Raw genomic sequence first — 16,886 nt, 5'->3', positions numbered from 1 at the left:
CCAAATATATTTTAAAGAACTAATGTAGAGAGAAGCACTCTTATGATGGTTACTATTTCTGTTTATCTTCTTTCATTCTTAATGTCCGAGTTCCTTTCTTGCATCCTTTTCCTTTCTATCTTAAGAAAATCCTTTAGCATTCTTTCAAATCAGGTTTGCTAGCAAGGAATACTGTTAGTTTTGCTTCATCCAAAAATACCTTTAAGCCATGTTAATTTCTAAAAAGTATTTTTGCTGATTATAAACTTCCTTTTATTCCAGTATTTGATGATTTTGTTGGTCTCTTTTATCTCCATGTTTTCTGACAAGAAATCTCTTCACTGGATGCTTTCAACATTTCTTGTTTTTAGTTTTCAGATTGATGCTGACATGTTTGAGGATGGATTTCTTTGGGATTATTTCGCTTCAGGGTCTCTGAATCTGTATTATTATTATGCTTTTCACTAAAATCATGATTTTTTTGCTACTTCCTCAAGTATTTTCTGAGTATCACATTCTTTCTCAAAATGTCTGTTTTCTTTTCCTATAATTCCCTGAGGCATTAATTTTTAAGATTCTTTCCCTTTCTTTTGTTTAGATTGAAAATTTTCTACTGATTTATCTTCAAATACATTGATTTTTCATCACATTCTGCTAGTGAGCCATTCAGTGAAACTTTTTCCCACTTACTGTATTTTTCAGTCTTCTTTTTTATCTTCTATGTATTTCTCTGCTGCGACTTTCTCGTTCATTTCCAGAGCATTCATACTTGCTTATAGGAATATTCGTATAAGTGCTATAAAGTCTCTTTCAGCTAGTTCCAGCATCTGTATCACAATGATGACACATAATTTATGGCACTGCTTTTCCAAGGTTGTCCCAGTGTATATTTGGAGCACTTTTCCAATTCCTTGGGGGCATCCTTTCTCACTTCTCCAGCAAGAATACTGGGGCTTTCAGTACCCTGCTTTATCACACACTTGTGATGCTGTATCTGCTTTGGGATCCAGTAGTGATCCCAAAGTGGCAGAGAAAAGGGGGAGAAAGCAACAGAATGTGTTGACTTGAGAGAAAAGCAGCCATCCCTCAGTTTAGGCTGCAGGCTCCTACTATAGCTTTTGCCAATATCACCACAGAGTTGCTTGAGAATGGGGCATAGAAAAAAGGAGAAGAAGGGAGAAAAATGGAATTTTAAACCTAGGAGTTTTATCTTTCCTGCTTCTTGAACAGAACTAGCAGGCTTGTTTTGGAGCTTTCTCTGTTTATTTCAGATTTTGTTACATTCAAGTCCCAGGATAATAGAAGGAAAAAATGGTTAACTCACAGCCAGTTCAATGGTACTTTGAATTCCATTTCTTTCCCAATCTATCTGGCATTATTTATTCTGAAAAGTCCTCAAATAGCTCCTACCCTGTTTGTTTGTTTTGGTGTGGGGAATAAAATATTGAGCTTGCAAGGCAGGCAGCAGAAACCACTGAGCTAAATCCCCAGCCCACCCTGGCTTTATACATGCATTCAATGGGAGAGAGAGGGTTTGTGTACCTAAAATATCAGATAGGGAAATGGAACTAGTCTCTAACTTCTCATTCAACAGTGACTGATACATGGCCTCCTCAAATACTATCAAGAAATATCAGTAATCTAAAATAAAATTCTTATAAATTCATCAAGAACCTTAAATCACATCACAACCAATTCTAGGAAAGGAGGCCATGACATTATCAATAAAAATCTGATCATGTTTTTGGCCAAAGAGCTTTCTTGAGTACAGGCTGTCACTGCAAAGTCCTCAGAATTTTATACTCTACTATCAGAAAATTCTTTTGCTTCCTTACTCTCAGACTTTATCAAAACTGCAATGACATAATGGCATATACCTGAATATTTATGTGAATGTTCCTTTTACAGGTAACTAGTTAAGAATTACTATTCAACAAAATGATACATGACATGTAATAGTAGATCCAAATTAAAAATAACAGGACATGTTTTATTTCAAGAGGATGGTCCTTAATCTCTCTCAAATACTAGCTATTACCTGAGAAATAAGATTTCAAATTTATTTTTAACCATCAAAAGTCAAAAGTGGCAAGAGAACTAAGACAACTTAGATTTGAGAGCAAGGCTTTTTAAAAACATCTAAAGAAACCAAAAAAAACCCAGAATAATAGTGTTTCCATAATAAACTAAAAACCTCACTGGTTTATTTTAATCAACTTACTTTTTCTATACTCTGTTTAAAAAGTTAACTATTACACAGTGAAGCAGTCAAAGAAAATGTTTCCCTCAATAAAAATGTTCACTATAATATTTATTTATATGATATTTAATTTTGTAGTTCTGATAAGGGAGCATTTTAATGGGAATCAAAAAGGAATAGAAAACTGAATCAGTGCAAATCCTTCACCATTAGTAGAAAAATAATTTACTGGGATTCTGGGTCAGGAATATCATCCTTCATTCCAAGGCCTGGTCCCATATAAAGGACTGGCAAATTAAATCAAACTTCTGAAAATAAGCTAACATATATGAAGAGTTTATACGGAAATTTAATTTGGCTGTTCTAGTCAAAGTTGGTTTTTTAAAGTTCAGCAGAATTTCAGAACCGTATCCTAAGAAGAACATATTGCCCCACCAAGGCACATACTACCCTCTGCTCCAAGTTCTGTAGGAAAGGCACTGTATGTAGGTCAACAGACATATAGACCAGTGTTAATAACAGCAAATCTGCCCAAGTTAAAACTCATTACCACTTCTTCTTTCTCTAAAAAAGGACTTCCAGTACTAAAGGCAACAAAAGTTATGAAATATAATCTAGAATTCATCACTCAAACCTGTGGTTCTCATATTTTTTATAAAAAGGGCAAAAAAATATATGCTATACATTCCTCTAAATGTTCCCATGAAATAAAAGCATCAGAAATGAAAACCATCTTCAGACAGAGCACTGTCTGACTTAAACTTCAGTATGTATTTGCCTAATAACTATGACACTTTAAGTTTATAAATCTGTCTCCCAAAAAGGAGGAAAATAATCTAAATTTTGTATGTTATCATTAGGAAATGTGCTGTGTACATGTACCAACTCCACAAAAGGAATGTCAACAGTATAAACTGCAAACATGTACTAATAAAAAAAAAAAAGAAATAACAGCTTGAAGTAACAGCACGCAATTTATTATTGTTGCTCCAAACACGTTTTAAGGCTTATCTAGAAAAGTTGTGGACAAAAGTTGAAAATGGGAATTGTAGTATTTACATGTGCACATACACATACACACACAGAAAAAAAATGTTTAAACAGTAACATGGCAATATCATATAACTAAACCACTATTTCCCTCAAATTTTCAGACACAATGTTTATCCTGACACAAAAAAACCTTTACGACATTTGTAACTTTTTCTCTTTTTAATCTTTATTCCTTTATATCCACATACAATAAATTGCTCTTTTTAAGTTCGTCTCTATAAAGTTAGAAAAATGGACACTAAAATGTGACAGCTAAGTGAAGAAAACTAGATTTGGGAAAGCAGCCTTGATATTTCAAGGCTAAATACTTTCAGGGAGGCCTAAAATCTTCTACAGAGTATCTTCATCTCCTAGCATCAGATTCAAACAAAACCATCTCCTGTTTCTTAATAAAGGCTGAATGAAGTTCATTTCTAAGTTCAGTAGGTTTATCTACTGGGCAGACTATAAGTACTGTGTTTTCTAAGTCAAAGGCAGACCTGCCTATAGAAGCCAGCAAACTGACTCTGGCAACAGTAAGACTGGAATTACAATCAAGGTTCTTGGGTTTTAACACAAAGACTCAGTGCCTCCAGTGCCTCCAGTCATGTCTAAAGCTATTAAAGATTTAAAATATATACACGCATACTGTGAAATATAAGCAAATAATCTTCCAAAGTGTGTTAGAGCCAGTCAGCTATCTTGTTTTTGTTGTCATAAGCTGAGAACAGTTTTTACATTTTTAAATGGTTACAGTTTAAATGGTTATGAAAACCTACATTATATCTCCACTTTGCCTAAAATATTTTACTATCTGGGACTTTCAGACAAAAGTTTGTTGAACTCTTCTCTAAAGCAAAAACTACGATCCCTACAAATTCTAGCTACAAAATGTGAACGTGATGATAAAGAACAACTAGTTAATGTTAAAATGTATTACTTACTGTTAAAATCTATTACCATTACAGAAGTAGAATGATACTGATTTAAATGTTGGTATAAACAGGCATAATATATAATATACACACAGAGAAAACAACAGAAAAGCAATCAACATCAAAATATCAATGAATGGTTATAACTGGTAAATGTTATATCTGTGTGTGTGTGTGTGTGTGTGTGTGTGTGTGTGTGTGTTTTCCAAGTCTTCTAAAGTGAGCAACCAGTGTTATACAGTAAAGTTTAAACAGGGCCAGGGATTTAGCTCAGTGGTGCCGCTTCCTGCCTCACAAGCGCAAGGTCCAGAGATTGAACCCCAGTAACCAAGAAAATACTTTATACAGACTACATTGCACTTTTACAAGAAAATATAAACCAAAAATACTAATGACTTTAATCATATGTCTATCTGTACATAGGGTCAGTAACACTGTTCAGCCCTACCTCTAAATCACACTGTAAGAATTAAAATGATATTTTTACATCACTTATCATACATAGAAAGAGATGGTTCTCTCTAGTTGTTGTTCTGGACTTTTCAACATTACTACTTTGGAATTCACAGTTCAGACACACTATAAAATACTACAATTTCAAGTTCAATTCAAGTATTAGTTGTCTGTTATGTTCATGTTAAATTCAAGGTTTCTTTTAAAACACTATGAACAAAATTTTAAACATATTCTATGAACACTCCATTAGGTCTTTGTAACTACAATATTAATACTTAAAGTCACATTGAACAGTACAACTCCTTGTTGACCAGTCACTGAACAGTTCAGACAAAATATATCTTTACTGATAGAAAAAAATGTTTTATTTTTAAAAAGAGATTCTGAGAAAAATGAAGGTACAACTAAACAATTTTTGCTGTTCTCATGGACAGCAATTTAATGTTCTCTATTAACAATTATTACCTACCTTTATCTATTATTTTGAAGAAATTTTGTTAAGCATAATAAGGTAATAATATGAGGTACCATATGATCAATTTAACTCTTGACAACTGAAAGGTTTACTTACTATGAATGATTAGAAGGCAATTTAATAAAAGTCATATCCTACTATGTTTTATGGTTACTTCCTAAGTTTATCTTGAAAATGCACACGTTTTACTTCTGCTAAGATGTTAAAATTCAAATTTAATTCTCTCAAACCACAAATTTAAATTAGAACACCACAGATCATACTGTACATGATAGCTTTTCTAAGTACCGCTCATATTTGTTTTCTTTATACTATAATGTTAACTGGCAAACAATTTAATCTCATTAAAATATAAAAATAATTTTTAAAAGCAAGACTTATCATGCTGTGTACCAAAACGACTACAAAGTAATAAAGATTCCACAGCTACTTGACAATGACTAGAGTGTTACACGCACATAAAATTACAGGGAAGTTTCCCTCCTCTCCCTCTTCTCTTCATGACAGAACCAGGTACTGAGAGAGAAACTGGAAAATTTGTTCAGAAAATTAAAACCACAACTCCACAGATCCAGTTTGTAACATTTAAAGGCAAAGAATTAATTTCATTTAATACTGAATTACTACACTTTGCAGGCTGACATCAAAAACTCAAGTAGAACTAAAATTTAAAAAAGGAAAAGAAAACTTTGAACTTACTCAAATATCTCTATAAATCCAAAGATGAGTTATTTAACAGAAAACACAGGGCTGGGGATTTAGCTCAGTGGTGCCGCTGCCTGCCTCACAAGCACAAGGTCCTGAGTTCGATCCCCGGTACCACAAAAAAAAAAAAAAAAAAAAAAAAGGAAAACACACTTTGAAGACTTTCTGATACAAAATTAGACTCTCTTGCTAAGTACTACATATAAACAAGTTTTATTAGAACTATACTTTAGCTTATTTTATTGGTTAATAACGTATCTCACAGATCTGCTAACCAATAATTTGTCACTTATTCTAGGCTAGGGCTTATTAAAAAAAAAAAACTTCAGATATGTACTTACTAAATCAAGTTTAAAAAGACCCTTTGTGTATAAGAATATACAAAGTAATTCAATAGTCACAGGCTTTCTTTTGTATACTTTTAAACTAATTTTCTATAAAAAGATATGCACAAATTCAGTAGATTATAAAACTCCTAACAGATTTCTATTTCTGGCTATTGCCATGATAAATGTAGGGGTTTAAACTGAGCTGCTTTTTTGACTTAAAAGATTTTTACACAGTCAGCACCTTACAACAGGACAAACTGTAACACCAAAATGGAAACTACTTAATCAACATTTCCTTGTAGAAACACAGATAATACATAGCAGTCCGTAAGGGTAAAATTTTATTTTAAAAAGTAGCATGTATATTTTATTTAGCAACCCAAGCTCAAAACTTTTTCTAGTCTGTCAATCCACTCAATTAATTTTAGTCAACACTAATATATACACCAAAAAATCCAGAAATGCAAGCAGCAATAAAAGCCAGCTTATTTAAAATGTTGAATAAGACCATACTTTCATTTTTTGAGAACAGAGAATGCTGGTTTTCCATGTCCTAGAAAATAAATATAATCCCATTCTCATCCCATGTATTTTTAAAACTATTTCTACTAGGAATATAAGACACTATGAAAATCCAACAGTATGGGAAATCTTTCAGATTTCAAGTCCTAGTCATCTATAACTTTACTAAATAACAGGAAAAAGTTCAATCATTTAAGTAGATTCCATCAAGCTGGTATGGGTAAATAAAGATACTATAAGGTCCAACTTCCATCTTCTTTCACTAAATGTCACCTATTCTACAACCTTAAATTACATGGCCCAAGTTTATGACTATATTTTTATGGAGAGCAGAACTACAGTTATAGACATACTTATTTTTAGCTCTTTCCTATGAAAAGATAATTTGATAATGCCAATTTTCTACCATCTATACCTCTGGATTAATTAGCTAATTAAGTTAAATAAAGCATGATGAAAATATAAAATTGGTAACCTGAAGGAAGTAACATTAACTTTGCTTCTGACTCACACTTTTAAATAATCCTTGCAATACTTCTCCCTCAATTGCCTCATTCTCTGTGCTTCCCCCTGAGTGTCTAAGCTCACTTCCTAAGTTTTCTTCTTGCAGGAATCAGCATTTACTGACTTCACAAAGAAAGCACACATGCTGTTGTCAGCAAGGAACAGAGTTAGAGAAAAACCATTGTAACAGGATTGGAAGGGAACAAAAAACACTTCTTCTCATGCAACAGTATCTGTACAAATCCAAAACAAATTAACATTTTAAAATACTGAACTTTTTTCATACTTTAAAAAATATATATGCATTCCAACCAATAAGTTCATTTCACCTGATTCGGGGCCTGACATTTAGTTGCCATAATTACATACAAGAACGGTAATTTCTATGACATTTACTGGTACTTAGTTAAACAATATTAGAACCCAAGTATTTTTCATAGTGTCTTACTACAGTTTTTTTTGTTTTTTTTTTAGCACAGTCTTACAAAGGTTCTTAACAAACAAAAGTGTATGCCTCCTGAGATCACTTAAGATCTCATGAGACTTTTTATAATGGCAGGGTGTTAATCCCCCATGCTCTGGCCTTTGTCCAATTTGGATCATTAGTTTCTGCTTACCTAAATTCCTATTACCTATTAATTGGTCCAGGTATTCTTCATTTCCTTGGTGACACATACATAGTCCACATACTAAATTATTAGGCAGGCAAGGTGAAATGACTTCTCTGGGTGCCCACATACTATAGAAAACATTTCTCACTCCTCTAGAATTAATAAAACAGTAATTTAAACCATATTGTGTCATAGCTGTTTACAGTTTTTCATCATTATATCATATGGCAACACAGAATATTCTGCTTTTTGTAACTGTACACAGTCCCGGAATGACTAGGTTTTATCTCTGTTGAGAGAATTTTAAGTGCTACCACAGATGTGACACTATAATTAAAGTTTTAATTCATACCATGTTAGTAACCAAAGCTGACCCAGAACAATGACAAAACAGTGCTAATGGTACAGCTCACCATTCCAGTCCCTAACGTGTCCCTCCCCCAAATCACACCCACAAATGATGTACACATTCTTTTCCTAAATTTGTATAAAATGTGTAACTTTATACACGTGTGTATATATAATGTATAAATGTGTTCATATATATTTTTTCACATCATTTCGACCAGAAATACATATGGTTCCTAAAAACCAAAACAGAGGAACAGCATATCTTACTCTTTTAACAGCCGTAGATTTCACAGATCCTCAGAAACAATAAAACAGAGAGTGGTCCACAACCTCTAAAAACTAATATTCTAAATTAAAATTCTAAAATTAAAAAGATCTAAAAATCAGTTTTACATAACTTATTTGGTGGTAAAACTTGACCTGAACTAAAATGAGGATAATAGCTCTCACTGATCCCATTCAGCGTGCATGTTAATATGCTTCAATTTAGAAATACTAAAAAAAAAAAAAAAAAAAGAAATACTGATGTGTTTGATTACATAGGGGTCTGTTACAGAGCTCTCTAGGGAATATGACATAGTATGTAGTATACATAATACATTAGTTCAGTTTATTTTAATTCAAAAAATCTAAAATCCAATATCAAGGTTTATGGCTAAGGAACTTTTTTTGAAGTTTATATAATTATTCATTTTTTGAAGTTTATATAATTATTTTCCTTCGTTATAACCTTCTATCAGTTCTATTCCCAAAACAGAAAGGAGAGAATTACAATATGGTTCATATTTTTAACTTGTCTCTTTAATATCTATTCATCTTTTTGTCAAGAAAGACTTAATTTAGGCTATAAGCAGCAGTGACTATGAAAAGTGACTCTGGGAGTCAGGATTCACAGAATATTCAAGTCAACAATCTTGAATCTTAAAAATTCCCCATGTTATCAATGCTATTTCAAATAACAATATACATGTAACAATATTTCTTCCAATATGATTCCAAATAGGCCATCTGACCCTCCTCCATTATACATAAAATCCCTCTATATAGCCACTTGATATAACTTACAGAATAGTTACTTTTCCCTCTGTGCACATGCTGGCCAAACACAACCACTAAGCTACATCTCCAGCCCTTGTTACATACTTTAATTTCTACCACATATTCTTACTCCAACATCTGCCACAAAAATAAATCTACTTTGCCATTAGCAGTTACTTTTTAAATAAATGAGCAACTCTTTTCTCTGCAGATAGAAAATTTGTTTTGAATTAAACCAATTTAAATCACTAGTCAAGAAGAGTTAATCTGTTTTCTACAGACAATACATCTTTCTTGAAAACACTCACGTATGCTCTGTATAATGAAGATGCAGATGCAGGTTTTTTTCTTGTAAAAACATAATAGAACTTTAAGCAGTTAAGTGTTTAGTATTTACTGAGGCTAATTTTGAAGTGTATGAAAACTGAATGACTTAGCTCTTATATCCAAATGAAGCATTTTATTACAGGTATTAAAAGAAATAGCTACTAAGTCATTGCAAGGTGCATCAGCTCCAGTTTAATATGCTAATTATGTATTTTATGGAAATCGCATTAGATGCAGTCATCAAAATCAATAAAATTTTGAATTTACTTAGTTTCAAAAAGCATAAAGAAGCTAGGTATGGTGGTACATGCTTGGAATCCCAGCACTCAGGAGGCTGAAGCAGAAGGATCACTGCAGGATGATCAGGGCCAGCCTGGGTCATATAGTGAGTTAGAGACCATCCCAGAATACACAGCAAGACCTTGTCTAAAAAAAAAAAAGATATATAAGGATTCTAAACCTTGTTGTTAACACTGTAAATACATTAGACATAAAAAGTGACTGTCTAAATTAAATAAATGAACTGAAATGCTTCAGATGAACAAAGTTAAAATTTTGAATTATTTGGCATATTCACTCTTTACTTTTTTTTTTTTAATTTTTAAATAAGTTCCATGAACTTGTATGTGCCTTGTTCACTGATGTATCTCCAAAGTCTACCTCTGTCCCTGAAGCTTAGTAGATATTTGTTAAAAATGAATGGATAAATCTTGACTAAATTTAGTATATGTGTGTGTGTGTGTGTGTGTATAATATATATATAAAGTACTATGGTTTGAATATTTATGCTTCCTCTAAAACTCAACCTGAAACGGAATGTCCAATTCAATTCAACAGTGTTGGCAGGTGAGGCTTCACAGGGGGTGACTCAGTCACGAGGGCCACGCTCTTATGATTGGATTTAAGTGGCTATAAAACAGGCTGCAGGAATCAGTCCATTTTCTCTCGCCCACTATTCTTCCATCTGAAATCACAACCATCCTCCTCCTCTCCAGATTATGCAGCAACAAGATACCATCTTGGAACCAACAACCAACTTGATCTTGAACTTCCAACTTCTGAAATTTTAAGAAACAAATTTCCATTCTGTACAAATTACCCAATCTCAAGTACTGTCACAGAGCACAAAGAGGACTAAAACACAAAATAACTTTCTATCAATAATCTGTTCCAAGTTTATTATTTCAACAAATTGTCTATCAAGTGACTTTAATAGGTTGGTCTAATCACCACCAGCCCTGAATTTATTATTGAAAATATAGAAAACTGAGGACTTCTGGTCCTGAATCTAGACAAATTTTTAAAAGTGAAGACCTAATTTTCCAAAAATTTCAAAGACTGATCTTTGAGGCTAGGGATGTACACCAGTGTCAGAGTATTTGTCTATTATGCATGAGGCCCTGGGTTTAATACTCAGTACCACAAGAGGAAAAATGTTCTTTACTCCTGAGTCTGAGATTCAGGTAATTCAATAATTTACTCAACAATAACTCACTACTATGGTGCACAGCATTATACCAGACATCCCACATAAATATCTAAATAATATCTATCTCTGAAAAAGGCATAAATGTGAGGAGAGTCATTTGAGTAAATAACCAAATGTTATTAGTAGAGTGAACAAAATAAGAAAAGAGAAAAAGAACTGAAATTGGAGCCCAGGTTCACAGATGAGATGACAAGGTACCTAGCTGTCACAGAACTGAGAGCAGAACATGGGAGGTGAAGGAATGCTAACATCAGTGCATCAGAAAAAGACACTGTGAAGAGCAGGCAGAGCACCAGTACAGTGACTTAGTCTTTGCTGTACTGCTGTAACAGAATACCACAGACTGGAGAAATCCTAAACAGAAATATAAGAGCTTCCAGAGGTGGGAAGGTCAAGACAGTACAGGTTTGTTTGTGCCTGGTGAGGCCACTCTCTTTGCACACTACCAGGATCCTCACATGGCAGAAGGCAGAAGAGCAAGAGGCAAACTGACACTTTTATAATGGCATTAATCCTACCTATGGCCAATCACCTTAAAAGTATCATTTCAATCTTGTTACAAGGGCAATTAAATTTCATCATGAGCCTTGGAAAAGACAAACATTTAAATTGAAGCAGAAAAATATATACACATAAAAATGGTAAAGAAAGCAAAACTTTTGGGGGTGAGAGAAGTGCTGGGGATTGAACTGAAGGCCTTACACATGCCTGACAAGTACTTGACCACTGAGCTACATTCCCAGCAACAAAATTTGATTTTTATATATAACATATATACATATAAATAAAATATACAGAGAACCTTGACTTAGGAACTCAATCAGTTCCTGAAGGAGGGTTCATTATAAATGAAAAAAAAGCTGAGATGTGGATGTTTACCTGGGTACACGCTATAGACAGATAACAAGAGGCAGATGAATCTTCCATTAACCTAATTAACCCAAGTTGTTCGTATGTCAGGCTAGTCATAACCTGAGGGTCGGCTGTGTACATAAATGTTATATATAATGTATATATTTAATGCATACAACACTAAACCATCTTTGATATGGACTCCCTTTTTGTAAAACCTTATAATAGCCTTTGACAAAATAATTTAAACCAAATATTCTCGTTAAGAATCTAAAATTCTAGGACTAGGATAACATTTACCTGTATTTGCCAGAAGGTATGGGGGGTTGGCTCAAAAAAATCACATGAGCAGTATCTTCACATTCTTACCTATTAATGTTTTCATAAACATTATGACAGTTGTTCTAAAACTCAATTTAAAATTTTTCATAGCTATTAATCTTGTCTCCCCAAAAGGGAACATAATTTCTTTAACGGCAAAAATCTTATCTTGATATCCTCTCATGGACCTCATATATATTTTAAAACATAATAGATATTCAACTAAATATTTATTGACTGTTTATTGAAATTGGGGTTCCTACCTTTTTAACGCACGTGCTTCTTTAAAATACGCCAGGTAAATAAGTTAATCCTATAGCTTTTCATTCTAGTTGATCACTCTTAAGAAGAAAACTGGAAAATGGGTGTGAACTATTCTCTCAAGAATTCTGTAATTTGTATTTTATCATCATCATTATCTTGGGATTAGGTTTCATCATAAACTTTGTCCTTCAGAGATATGTAATTCTAAGTATTAGTTAACCAGCTCATTTATAGCAGCCATAAGAGAGATCCTGAAGAATTTGCAACCCTGAGTTTATACATTAAGCCAATATTCTAAGCAAAATTATGCAACCTGGAAGTTTAGACATTTTTATACTACTTCGTCATTCTAATACTACCAATAAAACTAAAGAAAAGCATAAGATGAAAGGAACAAATATTTATTGAAGTAGTAAGTTAAATAAATATAACTGAAACTAAAAATGTATTTAGGCATTCTGATAAGTGCTCACTTTAAAAACAGTGGAAAGAAACCTTTGGAGAGTATCAACAATAAGAGAAACTATAACACCTTTATGACCAAAGGATGGATGCATAATTGTAAAGAGATTATGTTTAGAACACTGAGTACTATACATTTCAGTAGGGCCGGGGATTTAGCTCAACAGTTCCGCCACCTCACAAGCACAAGGTCCTGAGTTGGATTTCCAGTAACAAAACAAAAATTTTTTTGAGTAATTTTTAAAGGAATAGTCTAAGGCAAACAGCTTGTTAAGAACGTGTGAAATAATACATACTACTTTCAAAAAGAACAAAACCAAGCATATTTTCCAACCAGAGAAAATAAATGAATTTATTAAATTCTCTCTATATTACACATATATCTTGATTATAAAAATAGATATTTGTGAAAATTGTCTAACAAGTGATATTATAAATTCTCGTTAATTTTTTATACAACATTTAAATATCTGATAAAATTTTTAAAAGAAAATTTAAAAAAGTAAAGAAAAGCAATCAACAAAATTCCAGAGTGAAACTATTAAAGAAACAAAAACATCTTGGGGAAATAAGTTTTATTTTTAAAAACTGATATAAAAATTGTATATATTTACTGTGAACAACTTGATGTTTTCAAATATATACACACTATGGTATGGCTAGTCAAGCTAATTAGCATATGCATAACCTTGCACAGTTAACATTCTTTGAGGCAAGAGTAATTATCTACTTTCTTGGCAATTTTCAAACATGCAACACAGGTTAATATTAACATATAGTTACTATGTTGTACAACAAAGGAAACTGTATCCTTTGACCAACATTTTACCAATCTCTAATCCTTCTCCATCCCAGTCCCTGGCAACCTACTATTCTATTCATCTTCTTTGGGTTCAACTTCTTTAGATTCCATACATATGTGAGATTGCATGGTATTTATCTTTTTGTGCTTGATGTATTTCCTTTAGCTTAATAGCCTCCAGGTTCAATCTTCTGTTGATTATTTATTTAGATGTTTCATCTTGATGTGTATTCAGATTTTTTTGGTGGAAATGTTGGTACTCTGCCACTGAGCTATGGGCCAGCCCATCCTATTTTCTTTTAAGACAGTGTCTTGTTAAGTTGCCCAGGTACTTGTGATCCTCCTGATTTGGTCTCCCAAAGTGCTGGGATTACAGGCATGCACCAGCATACCAAACTGAGAATTTAACTCTAACCCCTTCATATAACTGATAGGCTCCAGCCCAAATCCTACCAAAATAATAATAATAATCAAGCTTTTAGATTGCTGAGCAGGTTTTTTTTCCCCACCACAATAGCCCTGACTATAGCTAATTGTTCTTGAAGTGTAGTTTGCTTTGTCTTTGTTGTTGTTGTTGCTGTTGTTGTTGTTGTTATCCTTTGGAAATTCCTTTTGCTAAAGAAACAGGAGCGTAGCATTGCCTGGGTAAAAGAAAAATACTTTCAAGGAAGAATTACATAATTTATGTAATAATGTAAACATGACATCCCGAAAATATAGCTACTATTGTTGTCCTCAGCAGTTTACTTCCACTCATTTTACACCCTGGTGCATCTATGAAAGGTGTATCTTACAGATAAATGAAACTGACCTGGGTGTATTCAACCATTCCCCCCCCCCATTTTTCAACAAGCCAGACTGTTGTTGTACAATTAGTACCTCAGAAAGGGTGTTATTTTTCCTCCTTTGAGATCTCTCATGAGCACCAGAAGCTTCCATTTTCTTTGAGATGCTGTATAACATACAATATCTATCTCTGCCTCAAAGATGCATAAGCCTTGGGCCGGGGATTTAGCTCAGTGGTTCCGGTGCCTGCCTTGCAAGCGCAAGGTCCCGAGTTCGATCCCCGGTACCAAAAAAAAAGATGCATGAGCCTGGCATGATGGCACACACCTGTGATTCCAGAACCTGTGAGGCTGAGGCAGGAAGAATGGCCACAAGATCGAGGACAACCTGGGCTACATGGTTAAGTTCACAAGGCCAGCCTGAATTATATACCAAGACCCTGTCTCATAGATAGATGACAGATAGATACATAAACAGATAGACAGACAGACAGACAGCACAAACCAACATTCAATTTTGAACTTGTCATTCTTTCATCTGTCTGCATTGTTACTTTTGAGACTTCAGTAAATACCAAAGATTAACTTAAATGGTGACCGAAATCAAAGGCATAGAAAAATCAGCTGGATCTTGGAAAGTATACCTGGGAAATGTCCCTAATGGGACTAAAAGTTCTGCAGTTCATCATGGAATCCTGAATTGCAACTATGACCTGCTCCACTCACTATTTTAAATTATTTAATATCTGTAGCAGGGATAATTCTTATCTAAATAAGCATTTGAACATGGCACAACTCATTCAGCTCTTCAAAACTGTCTCTTTGAAAAACTTAACACTTATTTAACTTATGCTTCCACTTTTCAAATTATTTGAGAGCTATACTTTAAAAATCAGTGTTACAGAAAAATTACTAACCATATACAGCAATCAGTCTCATTACTGCAAAAACATAGGAAGAACAGTCTGGTTTTTCTACTTTTCCTTCCTATAAACCCTGTTTCTCATATTTCCTTAAATTTGACCTGTGTCTTTCTCTTTCTTCTAGTTTTTTGAAATCAACATTATGAAAATTTATGGGGTGGGAGTAAACTTTGGAGAAAACCAGGAAAATGGACAATGGAGCAGAAGAAACAAATCTGAGGCAGATTATCACTTTCATGTTTCTTGCTTTCTGTACTTCTGGGTAAAAATATGTACTAAGAGCCATTAATGAGCATACTTTTCAAAAAGACATTAAGTAACAGAATGTCTCCATAGGAGTAGCTTCCATTACAACAAAGTCAATATTCAGGAAGAAGAGAGGGAGGATATTTCTAAACTGTTAAGTGAAACCTGTGGATTCTGCTCTGCCCAGCAGGGATGACTATACCTCCACCTCCATGCTCCACACTTCTCTTCTCATAGCTAACCATGCCCTGCAGTAATTCTTCCAGACAAAGTCAGTATTCTTTTGTGTGTGTGTGTGGTACCCGGGATCGAGCCTGGGTCCTTGAGCTTGCAAGGCAGGCGGTGGCAAAGTCAGTATTCTAATGTGAAGCTGACCCAAATCACTAAAGGTGCTCATCAAGTACAAAGGTGCTCAATAAATGCTGCCTGAATTAGAAATGTAAACATTCATGAGATGGCAAGAGTTTTGGTAGATTTGGCTCTCTCCTTTCACAGCTGCCCTTTTATCCCCTACTTTCTAAAATGATAGCACATTCTGAGGATGCTGGGGGCCAATAATCAGAGTAGATGTGGGCTATTTGGTCAACTGCAGAGCATATAACTGGGTACTGCATTTATATCATAAAAGTGAAGAAAAACTTGTGTCTCTTTTTAAAAAAACTGTTAAAAGACAATTTTAAATAAATTAAAATTAAACTGCTTAATTTAAGATTAAGTTAGATGTGATAAAATTTTCCTGTACTGCTTCTGTGCCTATAATACTGATTTTATAACTTGAAAATCCAAGTTGTCCTTTTACACCACACTGTATTAATATGGCACATGTACTATGGACCTGTCTCTCCAGACCATAAAGTGCCCTCACCTAATCAACTATTAATTGTACACATGAAGACTCACTCCTGAATACATTCCTCTCAATTAGGAGATCTAGTGAAGCATATTTAGAAAATGATGGACACAATAACTGTTTTTAAAAAATGAGGCAAAGAGGATGAACAAGCCAGGGCACAGGTTTTTGTAATTCAGGTTTAGGAAAGGAAATTAGAAATAAGCCTTAGATGCAGAACTTGCATGTCAGAGGAGAGAGTTTAAATTTAGAAGGAAGGGTAACTTAATCCAAATCAGAGATTTCAGCTTAGGTTTTAAAGGGTATATCGAAGTATAAAAAATAATCACGGAATAACTATAGGTTACCCAAACTTTTTTCTTGCTCACATATCCAAGTCTGTCTCTGGATCTACAATGGGAAAGGAATAGGCATCAATTACTCTAACG

The 16,886-nt window shown here is 33.7% G+C and overlaps 1 protein-coding gene and 1 long non-coding RNA gene across 12 annotated transcripts in view; both read right to left on the bottom strand.

Moving 5' to 3' along the window:
- LOC147821818 (uncharacterized) overlaps positions 1-9,725 on the bottom strand; it is a 31,846-nt gene extending 22,121 nt beyond the window's left edge. The window contains exon 1 of the long non-coding RNA XR_015446510.1: positions 5,777-9,725. This is a non-coding gene — a long non-coding RNA (uncharacterized LOC147821818). The remainder of the gene's footprint in view (positions 1-5,776) is intronic.
- Positions 1-16,886, bottom strand: part of Tcf12 (transcription factor 12) — a 384,470-nt gene that overhangs the window by 278,629 nt on the left and 88,955 nt on the right. For 5 of the 11 annotated variants that reach the window (XM_087199164.1, XM_021237170.2, XM_021237171.2 and 2 more), the window contains exon 4: positions 9,732-9,890. The exons of the other annotated variants lie outside the window; for them this stretch is intronic. In XM_087199164.1, the coding sequence (XP_087055290.1) occupies positions 9,732-9,890 (159 nt within the window). The remainder of the gene's footprint in view (positions 1-9,731; positions 9,891-16,886) is intronic. 11 annotated transcript variants of the gene reach the window in all.

Source organism: Heterocephalus glaber, unplaced genomic scaffold (assembly GCF_053883595.1).
Source record: "Heterocephalus glaber isolate CG9 unplaced genomic scaffold, H.glaber_assembly_v1.0 deba00001689, whole genome shotgun sequence".
In the NCBI taxonomy this organism is placed as follows: domain Eukaryota; kingdom Metazoa; phylum Chordata; class Mammalia; order Rodentia; family Bathyergidae; genus Heterocephalus; species Heterocephalus glaber.
The sequence above is the reverse complement of the archived record's forward strand: the minus strand, read 5'-3'. Positions and strand labels throughout refer to the sequence as shown.